The sequence below is a fragment of the Argiope bruennichi genome, chromosome 3, assembly GCF_947563725.1.
Source record: "Argiope bruennichi chromosome 3, qqArgBrue1.1, whole genome shotgun sequence".
Taxonomy (NCBI): Eukaryota; Metazoa; Arthropoda; class Arachnida; order Araneae; family Araneidae; genus Argiope; species Argiope bruennichi.
This window is the reverse complement of record NC_079153.1, coordinates 78,733,584-78,750,794: the sequence shown is the minus strand read 5'-3', so window position 1 is coordinate 78,750,794 and position 17,211 is coordinate 78,733,584. Positions and strand designations below refer to the sequence as shown.

At 31.9% G+C, this 17,211-nt stretch overlaps 1 protein-coding gene across 1 annotated transcript in view; it reads left to right on the top strand.

Annotated features, from left to right (window-relative positions):
• Positions 1–17,211, top strand: part of LOC129963141 (coiled-coil and C2 domain-containing protein 2A-like) — an 82,634-nt gene that overhangs the window by 43,009 nt on the left and 22,414 nt on the right. Inside the window, exons 30-32 of the mRNA XM_056077242.1 lie at positions 1,057–1,257; positions 11,444–11,533; positions 14,451–14,702. Of these exons, the coding sequence (XP_055933217.1) occupies positions 1,057–1,257; positions 11,444–11,533; positions 14,451–14,702 (543 nt within the window). The remainder of the gene's footprint in view (positions 1–1,056; positions 1,258–11,443; positions 11,534–14,450; positions 14,703–17,211) is intronic.

Sequence of the window (17,211 nt, the reverse complement as noted above, 5' to 3'; positions counted from 1 at the left end):
CAATGCTTATAGCTTATTGATAAATCTCATTCCCATTTTACTGAAAATTTAAAGACCGAAAATTGGATAAGAAATCCTTTTTTTTTTTTTTTTTTTTTTGTTCTGTAGTCTTATTTAATATTTCAGTTAAAAAAACTATAAACTTTTAAATATCTAATGTGACAAAAATCTCATAATGGAGTTCAAAAGAGAAATAAGCTTTTAGATACGACAGAAGATAAGACAGCTTTTGATAAGACATAAGATAGCTTTAGATAGCTTAGCTTTTTTAGATAAGACAGCTTTAGATGCGACAGAAATATTATGATTGAATTCAAAAAAGACAATTTATACAATTTGTAGTTAAAAAAGGAAAGATGGATATAAAAATAATTTTTGACAAAGCGATAAAAAGTTTTATACCTTTCCACATATATTTTTAAAATACTGGATTTTCAGAAAATACTATTAATTAAAAATAATTAAAGGACACGATTGGCACTTACACTTGATTGGCGTTTGAAATAAATAACGATAAAACTGATATTTCGAAATTCAATACAATGAAAGAGGTTTTGTCATTTCAATAATATACATTTAAAGCATCCTCGGAGGAACCTGTAACCCCTAGAGGGCTCGTCCTCAGGTGGCGGATCGGGAAATGCCTCCTTTGGTTTGTAGGAGGGAAATAAAATACTTCCCACGGACCAACAGGTAGAAGTCCAACCTCTTTGAGGCAATGGCAATCCCTTTGGCACTTCCCCCCTTTTTTTATTGCACTTGTCACATGACAACAACATTTAAAGCGTTTTATTCTTTGATAATAAGATTTTATTATTTTGGATGCAATGATTTTTGATAAGAAAGTACATTTATAACAATACATATATTTTTAATTCTTATTTATGTGGTACAAATTTAAGAAGTTGAGAACTCTTTGACTAGAATCAATGACACCACTTAATTATATATCATAACGGACTAATTTTTCTTTGTAATTTATGTATTTTAAAATAATTTATTCAACTAAATCGAATCGATATATGCGGTTAGTGCATCTGCTCCACTCTTCCATAGTTTGACAGTGCTGAGCCCGAGAAAGTGCTGAACGAAGTTGAAAAATGGCGCCAATCCGTCATCCCACGCTTTCCGGATCGCATGATCAAACTGATGTCGGTGGACTTGAGTGGGAAGTGGATCTTTGTGACAAGATTTTTGCGACCCCTCGCGCCTCCTGAAGAGCTTCTCACCGGGAACAAGGAATCTTTGGAAACAATGGTAGGCTGATTTCGATCTATCTAATATATAAAAATCTCATGTCACGGTGTTTGTGTTCGTAATCCTCGGAAACGGCTCGACCGATTTTCATGAAATTTTTTATGTGTATTTGGTAGGTATGAGAATAGGTCGTAAAGTATATTTCATAACGCTAGGTAATTAGGGTGTTCCTATCCACGTTCACCATACGTTGATGAGATCAACGCTTGCTTGAAATCATCGCCACTGTGGTGTAATGTTGAAAACGTCCAGCTAAAAATAAACACGCGCTCCAAACGCTACAAGATCCATCTGCTGACACATTCTCGGACCAATTGCTAGATATCGGCGATTGAAAAATTTCTGTCTATGAAAATACTGGATGCATAAAATTGCCCACTCATTTCTGCACTATCGTTGATTCGCAAAATTCTCTCATTGACTGTGTATTTCCCGATGTACGCACAAAATACATAAAGCATGCGTGGCTGGCAGAAAGAGCCATCTTGGCAGCAAAAAAAATGTGGACGTCGATGATTTAAACTTCAAGATACAGCAATCGTTGCCAGGCGACTTGGTATCATACAAATCGATAGATGCAATTTGCGATGCTAACGAAGCTGTAAATTATCCAATAGAGTTTTTGAGCTCACTGGATTTTCCAGGCATGTCACCACACCTTCTACGACTGAAAGTTGGATTATTATAACTCCGGTTATTTTACTTCGGAATTTGAACCCACCACGGCTGTGCAATGGCGCGCGATTGATCATTAAAAAAATGATGAAAAACGTTATCGGAACCACCATTTTGAAAGGCAAATTACAAGCCGAAAATGTTTTGCTGCCACGAATTCCAATGATTTTCACAGACGTGCCAACTAATTCAAACGCGTTCAATTTCCTATTAGATTGGCATTCGCAACGACAATCAATAAAGTCGCAAGGCCATACGATGTCTGTTTGCGACTTAGATTTGGGCACGCTATGTTTTTCACACGGACAATTAATTATACGTGGCATGTTCTAGAGTTGGCGAACCATCGAGCTTATTTGTGTTGGCTAAATACGGACTGACAAAAAATATCCTACACTCAATTGCTCTTCGAAATGAATATTGATTTTCTTTATTTTATTTTTATACTTTAGGATAAAAAATATATTACTTTTTTCACTTTACGATTAACTTTTAAGAGATCAAACAATGTATATGTTCGTTACGTTAATGAAATACATTGTATTGAGAAAATGAATGGTTTACAGCGCTCCATGCCCCTTTCTGTCATAGATCCGATCCCCACACACTTACAATACATTCGTTATTTTTTAATTAACAACCAAAATATTCACTAGAAATAATTTATATGGCAGAACAACGTTTGTCGGGTCAGCTAGTTTGTTATAAAATTATTGTATGTTTATTTATTTACTTTTTTTTTGCATCATATACTATAACTGTACTTAAGAGTGTTTCTTAAGATTTTTTCAATATAACTTTTGTGAAAATATTCTGCTTCGTTTCTAGTCGCTGCTCCATAAAATATAACATTTACACTATGATAAATAGATATTGCCATAAAAAAATATATACCCTTGCGCAAAGCAATGTCATCAAACATTTCAGTTTTCGGTTTTGGCTTCAAGTCAAACATGGAAAATAATGCTTGCGCTCCAAAATGTTGTTTATGTAATTAAATAACAATCATAAAGCGTGTTGCGATATCATTCCGCAACAGAATTGGTGCCAACTTTGCTACCATCGGATTGTTTAATTCTTTTACATTAGAAATCGGAAGAGTGTACGGCCGTCAAGTGAAGCACTGACAATGTAAACTAGACAGTGTTTTCTCAAACACTGTCTAATTGGCTCTGTTCCTATTATTTTTTTGTCGAAAACTTTCGGAAGTGCGGTTATATTTACTTTGTCGACGAACGGCAGAACAAGTTTCATTGGAAACGCCCTTTGTTTCAGTAGCTTCGACTTTCCAACTGATCATTGGATTCGATATAAAAAGTTGATGATAAAGGTGCAATTTTATATGGCGTATTTTTTTCTCCCAGTACTTGGGATTACGATCCACTAATTGTTATGGTGTCAAAAATAGTGATTGTATGTAAAATGTGCAAGTTTAAAGTGAGGTAATAACACATGTTTAATTTCGCCTTATAAATTTAAATTGCAACATGTAAAATCTCCTTTGTTTCGCTAAATTCAATCTCAGTACATTAATTTCTTATTCGTATTAGTGGTAAGAGGAGCTGAGCATGCTCATTTACGTGTAAAGGAGGAAAATTACAAAAGAGTTTTTTTTGTGACTGATTAATAACTGGATTGTTAACTAGAGTTGAGCATGCTCATTTACGTGTAATGATGAAAAATTACAAAGGAGGCTTTTTGTGACTGATTAATCTATTACAATCAGTATTGCATTCTGTTTCAACATTCAGCGTGCCGACAAATAAACCAAGTTAATTATTATGTTCTTTTATTATAGTTCTTTTTCCTAATATTTTTATTTCCGTGTTCAATATTTTAAACTTTAAGTTAATTTAATATTATTATAAATATTAGCAAAAATTGTATGGATAGTATTTTTCTTATTAAATGGTGTAAAAGATCAACTGCTTCAGTAGATTTTCAGATCATTTCGCACCACTGGATTCGTATTTCGACTGACGGATTTTAATCATCATATTTTGATGTTTTCCAATTCAAATTACAAAACTATTATCAGCAGAAAATTATAATCTCCTTTTCGTTATCTTAAAATTCTAAAAAGGACCTGTTTTATGATTAGAGGTGATTGTCTTGTTATTTCTTCCTTCACTCGTTTCCACTATTTTGTAAAGTTTTATTTTAAATTCCTTTTTTAGTAAACTTGTATGCAAATAAATGCTTCTAATGTTTGCATTGAATGGAATGAAAAAGCGCAAGTAAATAAAGGCAACCGCTAAAAATGTATGCTGTACTTTCCTTGAAAATGTATTACAACACGCAGGAAAATAAATGAAATAATAAGCCAGCGGGAGTGGTCTCCTTAAAACTTTTTCGCATACTCTCTAATAAGCTTGTCGTGCCAGAGAACGCCTTACATGACATTTACGTACAATAGTTACGAAATATTTTTTGGCTTGAATTTAGCAATTTTACTGAAACTATCGTGTCATCCTTGGCGAGTATTTTAGGCACGTTTTCTCAATTAATTGTGTAATGTCTTGATCTAGACTGATCAAATGACGAAGTAGAATTTCCAGACAATTCTTTATTTTACAGCCCTATATATATAAAAGAACATCTTGTTCTAATCTTAGTTAAATAAATAGTTATTTACACTTTTAGTAGGAGACACAACAGTCGGAGTCGAATGTTTTCTTGAAACTCAGTTGGTTCTCAGACTCCGAACTCGTAGGCGTAGTCCAACAGTCTGCCTGCAATTCGTTTCTTCACTCAAAAAGAAAGAAAGAAAAAAAAAATCTCCGCACTTTATTTCGGTGACAATCTCCGCCTCTTAATTTACATTGGTCATTTGAGCTCTCTTTCGGCCAATCGGGGTTCAGCCATATGCTTCCTCAGGGCGCCAGTAGGTCCTGGGAATGTCCTTTTAATGATGCACCTTTCATAACTGACTATTCTGGAACACGGAGTTATCATAGTCCTTTCACAATGAGAAACATTTAGCATCCAGATGTTTGGACACCCCTTTCTCTTTGAAGGTACTCTCAATATCTCTTGGACGAGGAATTCCCACATGTGATCTTTCACTGTAGTCGCTAATGAACAGATGCGAGACCACCCAGGTGAAAAGATCCACCATCTGGCTATCACGAGGAGTTTAGTAAGTAACAGCGACGACACAGCTGGCTGTAAATGTCTTATCAGTTCTGGGAAACTGGTAATGTTACAATTGAAACAAAGATTTGACACAAAAGTGCATTTATAGTCAAATTCTCATACCTAATTTGATATATTTAAGTCATTGTGTTTTTGAACTATCTCGTTTCGTCGGTATGTTTCTGGGAAGTACATGCCGACAGTCAGTCAAACTGTTGTTGGTTTTGGCTCAAAATTTGACAGGTGTCTACACTATTGTTGTTGATTCTATGTATCGAATCTTATCTGTCTAGCTGTCTTTGTTTTGTAGTTATCGTATTAATTTAAATTCGGACAGCTGAACAGACAGACTTCCTCTGAAAAGATTATACTCAAAATTTGATAGAAATCTGCAAATTTGGTGTAAAGATATTGTACCAAATTACATTGTACTATTTAGCTCAAATTGTTTTGAAGTTATCTTTGTTACAGACAGATGGAGATTTCCCAAAAAAGTGTTTTTTCGAACTCTGGGAGGTCTAAAACGCGGAGATTTGTCAAAATCTCGAGTTCGAATTTTTTTGGCGATTACTATACTTTCTCTATATTACGTATACGAGAAAGTAAGAACAACTGATTATGTGTTGCTTTTAATGCAAATGATAAGTACAAAATGATAAAAGTGTCTTTGTAAATATGATATTTTTTGTATAATTTCATAATATAACGGAAACAATGAATATTTTTTGGAAGAATTTTTTTTTCTTTTTTTTTTTTTTCCTATGTCAAATCAGTCAGCGGAATTGGAGGCCTTTAGAAATACTAGGCATTGCGCATTCGCAATTTTTACACATAGCCTTGTCAGCCTTTAGCCCTGCTTCACACACACACACACAAAATCGATTTTGGTTTCATCATCAATAAATAAAAAGAGCTGCGGATTAGAGACTTCATAGCTAGAAAGCTTTGAAAGGTCTGAAAGTTCATACAGAAAAAATAAAAATGTCCAATTCAGCAAAATCGAAAATTCGATAAGAATTATTTTGATATGTCGCGGAGAGTGTGTTTTCTATAACGGCAATAAAAAAAGAATAAGAAGTGATCTGCAATAAGATGAATTGAATCAAACAAGATTCGTAATAGATGTATTTACAGAAAAAAGTTTACTTATTAATATACCCATTATACAACACTGTAGTTACAATGCAATTTTTAAGCACAATGGTATTGTTCAACTGTTACTTGAATGCCGGTAACCAATCGGGAATAAATTATCTTTTTATAGAAGTTTGATTTATTTTTTGTTGAAAATTACCTAAGTGCATTTATTTTGACATTTAAAACTGAACCAAATGCAGTTTATTGCACAACAAATTAAATATAATTATAAAAACACGAGAATAATATTTTGGGAAAAGGATTTCATTTCAACACGTTGTTTTGGAAATTTATTCAGTACTGTATTGCAATCACACGTCTGAGAATTTTGAGAAAATTCGCATTTTTAGAATAATGATGCAGATTTGTTAACCAATAGTTTGAAAGATTTTAAAGGACAATTATAATTTAATGGCATGGATTTTAAATTCCTTTTTTTGCCTATGCTATCAACCAAGCTTATTGCTTTGTGATTGTTATTTGAATGACAGAAATATTTTTAATTGCGAAATTCTACTGCTTGCGAAATTTTTGATGTTTTGCTTTAAAACCTCTCAAAATCTTAAAAATAAAATCTTTCGTTTTTTGATCATATAAATTATCACATGTTTTATTAAAATTCTGTTAATGGTTCCAAAAAAATTTATAAAATAACAAAGTTATTTTCTGAAAATCATTCTGTTTTCTAAGCGTAATATTTACATTTCGTCTTATTTAATAGATTTAATTTGTTTTCCTTCAAAGTTATGATATTCCTCATTTCTTTTCTATGTAAGTGGTTCCCTGCCATTTATATCAATATTCCTCTGGTTTATTGAAAAGTATAAAAGCAAGACAATATTGTATATTCAGGACTATTTAACTGAATATAATGATACACAGTTTAATAGCTTTGTCATAGTATCAAATTAAATTGTTGCTTATTTTAGAAAGAAAACAAGTAGTTGATCTCTTTTTTTTGTTGAGAAGTGAAACTTTAGTTGCGTTGTTATCTGATTATGACGATTGCATTTTTATCTCTATCTGAACAAAGAAAAGCTCAATTACTTGTACTAATAATAGACGAGAATGGTCGTGCTTTTGTGTGTGCTTTGCTCTACAGGACATTTCGTCTTATTTAATAGATTTAATTTGTTTTCCTTCAAAGTTATGATATTCCTCATTTCTTTTCTATGTAAGTGGTTCCCTGCCATTTATATCAATATTCCTCTGGTTTATTGAAAAGTATAAAAGCAAGACAATATTGTATATTCAGGACTATTTAACTGAATATAATGATACACAGTTTAATAGCTTTGTCATAGTATCAAATTAAATTGTTGCTTATTTTAGAAAGAAAACAAGTAGTTGATCTTTTTTTTTTTGTTGAGAAGTGAAACTTTAGTTGCGTTGTTATCTGATTATGACGATTGCATTTTTATTTCTATCTGAACAAAGAAAAGCTCAATTACTTGTACTAATAATAGACGAGAATGGTCGTGCTTTTGTGTGTGCTTTGCTCTACAGGACATTTCGTCTTATTTAATAGATTTAATTTGTTTTCCTTCAAAGTTATGATATTCCTCATTTCTTTTCTATGTAAGTGGTTCCCTGCCATTTATATCAATATTCCTCTGGTTTATTGAAAAGTATAAAAGCAAGACAATATTGTATATTCAGGACTATTTAACTGAATATAATGATACACAGTTTAATAGCTTTGTCATAGTATCAAATTAAATTGTTGCTTATTTTAGAAAGAAAACAAGTAGTTGATCTTTTTTTTTTTTTTGTTGAGAAGTGGAACTTTAGTTGCGTTGTTATCTGATTATGACGATTGCATTTTTATCTCTATCTGAACAAAGAAAAGCTCAATTACTTGTACTAATAATAGACGAGAATGGTCGTGCTTTTGTGTGTGCTTTGCTCTACAGGACATTTCGTCTTATTTAATAGATTTAATTTGTTTTCCTTCGAAGTTATGATATTCCTCATTTCTTTTCTATGTAAGTGGTTCCCTGCCATTTATATCAATATTCCTCTGGTTTATTGAAAAGTATAAAAGCAAGACAATATTGTATATTCAGGACTATTTAACTGAATATAATGATACACAGTTTAATAGCTTTGTCATAGTATCAAATTAAATTGTTGCTTATTTTAGAAAGAAAACAAGTAGTTGATCTTTTTTTTTTTGTTGAGAAGTGAAACTTTAGTTGCGTTGTTATCTGATTATGACGATTGCATTTTTATCTCTATCTGAACAAAGAAAAGCTCAATTACTTGTACTAATAATAGACGAGAATGGTCGTGCTTTTGTGTGTGCTTTGCTCTACAGGACATTTCGTCTTATTTAATAGATTTAATTTGTTTTCCTTCAAAGTTATGATATTCCTCATTTCTTTTCTATGTAAGTGGTTCCCTGCCATTTATATCAATATTCCTCTGGTTTATTGAAAAGTATAAAAGCAAGACAATATTGTATATTCAGGACTATTTAACTGAATATAATGATACACAGTTTAATAGCTTTGTCATAGTATCAAATTAAATTGTTGCTTATTTTAGAAAGAAAACAAGTAGTTGATCTTTTTTTTGTTGAGAAGTGAAACTTTAGTTGCGTTGTTATCTGATTATGACGATTGCATTTTTATTTCTATCTGAACAAAGAAAAGCTCAATTACTTGTACTAATAATAGACGAGAATGGTCGTGCTTTTGTGTGTGCTTTGCTCTACAGGACAAAACACTTGACTTAGAACTGGCAAATTTGGTACAAATATATGTTAGAGTGTGGGAATGTAAATGTCCGATTTATTATTCGCAAATTTCAATTAATTAAATATTAAACAAAATTTTAACTTTTCTTTCAAATTGTTTCCAAAGCTGCTATTACATAAAAATTATTTTTACATGATTTTAAAATTTAAAAAAGTTATCTTTTTTAACAATGTTAATTTACTTGCATAATTTTTTTTTTTTCTTCTGAATTGTGACAATAAAATTTTTTTTTTCCAAAATACAGTTTCATTGTTGAAATGAAGTTCAAACAGCTTTCAATGTTTAAATGAATATGTAACCGCATGATTTTCTCCCATTAAGAATTTTGCAAAGAGAAGTACACAACTGACAAATGAAGTTACATCTCCAAGAAAGACAACCTGTAATTAGAAGATGAATGATCCAGATAGGTATATTTTTACTGGTACTGTGATGTGATGTCATGGGATCGGACTCCATTATAGAAGTTCATTAGCGGGTTATAAATTATTAAAATAATATGATTTCTGTCACAATAGGACGCTTGAAAATATTTTTTGACATAATTGTGAACATTGAGTTATAAATTAAGAATATGTTTGAAATTAAACACAGCTGTATTTCTGGAGAACCAGATGATTTCCAAAGGCGAGCAATATTTTTATATAAGAAGTAAAGGAAAGAGAAAGCATTATTAACCGTAAAAAAGTCCAATGAAAATTCCGATGAATCTCCACTTTTCAGACCTTTCAGAGTCCGAAAAACACATTTTTGGAATTATCTGACTGTAAGTATGTCTGACTGTAAGTATGATGACTTAAAAATTGTATTGAATAATGAAATTTGACTACGAGATATTATAAATTATAAATATTGAAAGATGAAATCTGGCATGAATTTTTAACACCAAATTAGTTGATTTCTACCAAAATTATCCATGCTTTAAATCTCTACATACCCTTTCCTGAATTCCGAAAATCAGTTTTTAAAATTATATTGTCAGTTTGTTTGTCGATAACTCAAATTAACGGATGGTATTTTATACTCTTCCTCCATTCCAATTTTATGAATTTCTATCTTTATGACTGTCTTCAACAAGTCTTCAACTTGTCTTCAACAAGTGTATTACCCATTCACCTGCTTGTGAATATCATACATCAAAAATGCAAAGAACTAGATAGATAAAGTATGATACTTACGAGTATCAGCCAAAAAGTTACTTACACTGTTTGGAAAGCAAAATAAGTTCTGAATTTTACAATAACTATATTCGTATTCCAAAGTTCCATTCAAAATCTGCTTTTCGACGTAATTTTCTTTATTATTTAAACATTTGTTGAATCGTCGCACAAGTTTTTCAATGACCTTCTGCAAAGAAACTCCATCCAATGTCATTTACACGGGCAGCAATCTCAGAATTTGCTGCAGTTATGGCTTTCCCTCACACTCAGCGTTATCAATATCTGTGCGCCCATTCTCAAATATATTGCACCACTTGATACTGGCTTTTCACCATACACTTCTTGTTATTGCCGATAAATTTCAATGCAGTTACACCTTTTCAGCCTCAAAAAGTGAATTATTGCACGCATTGCCACGTGCAATTGCCGATATACGTTCATGTCTGATTTCCAGACAAACTAAAATTGCCACGTGAAAACTGCTAGATACGTTTCGTCAAAATAACTTTTCATAGAAATTTTTTAGAAGAAATGCTATTAAATTTTTGACTATTCTACATTGTTTTATTTTTAGAATTTTAAATATGTATAAGATTTTGTGATAAATCCGTTAAAAGATTGTTTATGTGTTCGTGCATAGGGATCTCGATATCTCAATAAATGCAAATAATTCGATTGTGAATTTAATATAGGAATCTATACACCAAAATTCTTTATACTGTTCGTTTCAGACGACCTGAGACAACCTGTTTTCGACGATTCTATCTCACTAAAAGGGTAGACGCGAAGAATGTACGTGTTTTGGAATTTGTTTTATTGTTAAATGTAAACATCTCTTCCTTTCACCTTTCCTCTCATTCTTCATTTGTCAAATTAAACCCATCCTAACGCATACGCAAAAGCGCGGAGGATTTTTGAATCCGTTGGCAAACAATATGCATCTAATTTTGATCCAATTTCGGCAGTAGATTCTGATTGACTAATTGTGTCGGGTTTGTTTTGATGTGTGTATATATGTGAACATGATAAGATAAAAATGTAAAAGCAAATTAAAAGATATTAATGTGTGGTAGTGACCCTGAAATTGTAATTTTATATCTAATTTTTCACCTAACCAATGACGTGTCTACTCTATCTACTACTCTATTTTATAGACCTAAGCACAAAAGGCACCGTGCTATATACGTACTCACGAAAGTAGAAGAGAAGACACTCTTGTTCTTTCCATTTGAAAGTAGAAACAAATTTATGCTTATGCAATATTACTAATTTTTCATGTTTAATAAAAATGACTATACTGTATTCTTTTTCTTTAAATAGGAATTATTGGCTCGTTTTGTGTCGCTGATACCAACAGTTTCTGACAGCATTACCTTCCCTGGGCTCTGTGATATCTGGAGTACTTCAGACGTTAGTATACATTTTCATTGTTAAAATGTGGCTTTGTAATAATTTTAATTGGATAAAAAGTTTTATTTATCGATTATATCTTTTTTAGGCAATTATTGTCAAGTGTGATTATAAAAAGGAATTGAACTAATTTCAATGGTTCTATTAAACAATAATTTCTTAGACAGTGATAAATAGTTGAAATATTTGGAATTAATTCACGCAATGAGTCTATTATCTGTTACTACGACATGTATATCATGTTGTTAACCTCCACGTAACTCTTCAAGCACTATGGCAAAAAGGAGACGAAGTGAAAGGAGAGAGACAGTTGCGTTGCGCGGGTATGTTTATGCTAGTAGGATATCTGTTGACAACTAAGATCCAACTTAATCAGTCGAAAAAACTAAGCCATGAATTTATAAGACTCTTATTATGCCTATTCTGCTCTATGCAAGCGAAACTTGGACACTTGGCGTTCTCTGAACATGTTCGAGAGAAAGATCTTTAGAACTCTCTTTGGCCCAGTACTAGAGAGAGGATGTTGGCGAACTAGATTCAATTTTGAATTATGCAAACACTATAGGAAAAATTGCGCATGCTTGAGGCAGCCAAGGTCTGCAAGGGGCTGTTGTGCGCATGAAGAAGGAGTTCTGGTGAGAACTTCTAGAAATGGGCTTAAATTTAAATTGGATTTAATTGTATATATGTAAATAGTTATAAATCATTTAATCTATAGAATATAATAAAATTGTGTTGCCAAGAATTGTGTCATCAATTGTGTCAAGGCCACGACACACGATAATGTATAAATTTTTTGCAAGAAAAAAAAAAGCACCTTAAAATTCTTCATATTTAAAAAGGAATTGCAATCATAAATGTTTGGTGCTTCTATATTGCAGGTAATTTATTTTGTATCGTTTCGAATTTGTACTATTTCTTCCTCACGAAGCTGATTTCATAACAAGGAAAAGAAATCTATAGATATTTTAATGACTGTTGAATAGATGCCAAGTCAATGACCCCGACCTTGGAGACAAACCTGGCGACGAATTTGGTTACAAAAAAAATGAAGTCTTGTTATCCCCATAGGGATTCTATTTCCAACGTTTTGTTCTAGAATATTCGATTTCCTGACAAAGGAGTTATAAGAAGCGGAAGCGCGTAGACAGGAATCAGTAATCGAGTCAAGAAAAGTACTAGAGCGTAGTCTCTCTTCGGAGTGTTGATCTTCAGCAAGTTTACTCTGAATGTTTTGTGCTGTTGTAGTTGTTTATAAACAATTAATTGCTTGTGTTTTGTTGATTTTTGCAAGTGCTTTTTCGTATATTTTTCGTCTGTTTTGTTATCTGTGTTTGGCGCTTCCGTGTATTATAAAGCGTCGTTATTCTTTACTGATACTGTTTGACTTTTCTCTTTATAAAAGATGGAAGGTTACTTTCCATAATAGTATTATGAAAAAAAAAAAAAAAAAAAATCCTGTTGAACTCGTGCTGTAGGAGATAGGTCGAAATTTTTGCATCTTTATGTTTGATAACTAGAATATCATAAAATCGTTTTACAGTAGCGTTGACCGCATAACAGTGATTGATGAAGTATGTATTTTTAGATTAATTGACAGAATTTTCTTAAAATATATTAAAGAAAAGTTCAGAAAAATGACAATTTTGTTCTGTTGATTCAAAATAACTAAAAACAGCGACACCTAAAAATCGAAAAGTATATATATATATATATATACACACACACGCGCGCGCGCAAATATTCTTTTTATAAGTAAGAGAAATATTCTTAATTATTAAAATTGGATCATCGTTTGTGGAAAAATTGAAGAAATCTCGGGTATTGTATAAATATTATTTAAAAATTTTTGAAATTTAATGATAGATCCAAATTATGTAGGCAGTGTTTAGACACTTGTAACACCAAAGTAGTTGAAGGTTCACAACCAAATTTTGTACTCGTATTCTGCTGAGTATGCGGTTTCTATTTCAGAAGGGAAAATAATAATAATAATAATATTTGGGTCGACAAGAGGGAAATAGCACTGTGATGCATGCACTTTTCACAAACTTAAAGTATCTAAAATTCTTTTGACCGTATAACTATCCGTGAAACACTTTTTAATTAAACTGCAATTTCAGAGACTATAGCTTTACGATCGGGCGTTTCTCGTCAAATACTTTTACCTCTAAAGTACATTGCTGCTGCTGCGCCAAGATATCATAATAGGTAAAAAAATTACGGCCGAGATCTCACTATCAGAAATCATCATCGAATTATTCTGTGTTTTGAAAAGATTTTGTTTCAAGAAACGAGCATTATCAATTACGACGACTTGCTTTGCCATTTCAAATTTTGAACCTCAGCAGTATATGTATGTGTGTATGTTTTGCCAAAAAAAAAGAAACCCTTAGGAAGGAAATATATATGCAGCTATATAGAAGAGTTCTTTCAATGAAAATTGCTGTAGTTATAATTTAAATCCATTCATACCATCATTCTGTGATGATGGTATGAATGATATGATGGTATTTCGTGAGTGTAATCATTGAAAATATGATTATTTAATTCTATTTCACATTTAAAAGTTTCAAATATATTAATATTATCTGACGCCTTAAGCGCAATAATATTAAAAAATGATTTTGAATTTTAATTATTGACTACACCTTTTCATTATATTATAAAGCTCAAGTGAAAAGTACCAAAATTCTATAGTACGTTATTCTCATTAATATACTATTTTGGAAGGGGGGGGGGCGAAGATTCTTTAGTACGTTATTCTCATTAATATGTTGTTTTGAAGTGCCTCCTTGAATGTCCTATTAAAAAGATTTTGCTACATAAGCAAATTATTAGTGAAATTTTCTTCACACAATTTAAGTATAGATTAGTTAAGGCATGTTTTCTTATCAATGATATTTTAATTTAACAGCAATTCCTGCAAATGCTGACTGGTGATGAAGAAGAACATGCCATTTTGCTCTGCAGTTATTTCCTGCACCTCGGCAAGAAATCTATGCTACTGCTGGGGTCGGGCATACCTGAGGGCCCGACTGCGTACGTCGTGACCTGGGAATCTCAAAACAACGTATCAGTTTGGAATTCGTCCACTGGTGATCATTTTAACGTCAGAGATAATCACTGCCCTCTCCAGACTGTGGGATGCTTGATAAGTCCCGATAACGTAAGATTTGATTTATTTGTTATGAATGGTAATTCAAAGACTATGATGCATTGTGGATGTCCTGAATTTAAATAATCTTTGCAGACGCTTATTTTTAGTGTTTAAATAAAGCATGATTGGACTTCTATTTTTTCTTTTTTTCAATGTTTCGATTCTTAAGAGCAATCTTTAGATTCTTATTGCGAGAGAAGGTTAATTCGAAAAATTGAATAATAAGGCTTTTTATCTATACATTTTCAGCAAAACTTTCGAGATTAACTTTTTTTAAAATCTTATTTTGTCGCCTTATATCTTGGTAAGATTACAGGTATGTTTTTAACCCTCCATTATAATAATCATGCTCGGATATGGGTGATAATTTCAATTTATCCGCAGTCTAAAAATAATTATTTTCTTATCACACAAATTCATGCTTTATTTTAACTTCTGAGTTGCACTGTTTTCTACACTGAGTCTAATATGCGCCGAAAAGAAAATGCTGCTTTAGCTAATTTTATTCTGAAATTATATTAGTTCGAAATGTTTCTACCTAGATACTTTTATCGTCTTTCTACGTTGTTTGATAATGGTTATAGCGAAGAACTTTTAAAACACGCTCTTAAAAATTGAGATCTTTTCTTAACCGTCAACGAGTAAAAAGCTTTTATTTAAAGAGCTCTGTGCGTGCTCGTTCTTTACCAATAAAACGTTAGACACGCAAACACTCACGTGTACATGCACACATTTCTTATTGAAGAAATGGAAAAATAAAAATAAAACATATGTAAAATTCAAGGTTTTCAAAAATATTTTTGCATGTATGTCTTAAAAGGCACTATCTTACACGCATATATTCTGTAATATATACATTGAAATTTAAATTACGGAAATGAAGTATTATTATATAGCACTTGCACTTCGGAGTATTTTAAGTTTCGACTTTCGAACTGAGTACTAGAAATGAAGCAATGACTAAGGGGTGAAAATAATTTTATAACCACTGTTAAACAAATTATAATTAAACGTTTTAAATCGATCACCCTAATTTATAAAACAGTTACATTTAGCTTCCATGCTTATATTAGACATCTTGATCTGAATTGTTTCTTTATATAACAATTCAGTATTTCCAAATTTCTAAACACTCTTCGATCGGCATATACCATTCACTAGCCAGCTTTTGAAATTAAAATATTGTTCATTGTCATATCAATTTTTTGCTTTTTGCTTTGGTTTATTTTCGTGGTAATAGAAGAAATTTGAAAATAATCTTTAATTTTTGACATATTTCTAAATTTAAAAAATATTATACATCTATAAAAAGTGTTTTAAAATAAGTTTTTTTTTTATCAATTTCTCGGAAATATTTCTTTAAAAAAGAAAAAGAAAACAATTCTTTTTGTAATGCAGTTTTATTGTACAATTATCTTAATTTTGATGGTTTTTAATATTATTTACATGACATTTACTGAAATTTGTATATCAAATTAAATTGGATATTAAGAGTAAAGATGTGAACTATTTTCCAGAGATAGTATTATAAATTCGTAACTTCAGTATTATTCAGATTATGAGAGCTCAGATCGTGACCACATTTTAAAAAAATTTTGAACTAAATGAATCTTTGGATCACTGAGACTCTCCGCATTGTGACAGGATTTATAGATATAGGAACGAAATAATAGAGGCATCCAACTCGAAATGTATCGTACTTCGACCGTTCAATACAATCCCTTTATTGTGTTGCCAATAGTCTGCTTCCAATGGCATCAATAAGAAAAGTATCAATCGATCATTTACCTGTGTGAGATGTATGAAAAATTTCTGTTACCTACAAAGCACAGTATGTTCGACTTGTCCATCGTGGAGAAAGCCATGATCATTGGAGCTTACCTTGCTGAATCAATAACCAATTTTGCTTGTCCTTCAAGGATCATTGCATCCAAGGTTATGACAGCCTATACAAATCTTGGAAAACAAAACAGTGGCCGAAAGTCGAAGTTGACCGATCGAGATAAACGAGTACTGAAGGAGGAGGATAGTACCTGGAAATGTAAGACTATACTGTTGAATGGAACCTCCAAGAAGAATACCTATCCCTGGAATCCTCTATCCATTACCAAAACTATTCAATAGTAGTTGCATGCTGTGACTATTCATGGAAAGTGGCCACTCCATTGTTCCATCGTGGAATGCTATGAAGTGACGACTCTGGTGCAAAAAGTACCTAAACTGGTCACAATGGCAATCTGATTCGACAAATCATCATTTACTGTATTTTAGATCACTGAATGTTTGTCTGATGAACATAACCAGAAGTATTTCATGCTGACCGTTTCGTTTCTACCATGGAGCTTGGAGGAATCTTTGTGATTGAATAGAGTGTATTATATAAGTATAGCTTTGGGCCAAGCATGAAACTGAGAAACGATATCACAACCGACGAGTATTATCGAAATATTCGTGCAGATCAATTCCGCCCTATGCTTCATATTCTGCTCCCTGAAAAATGACCTCTATTCCATAATAG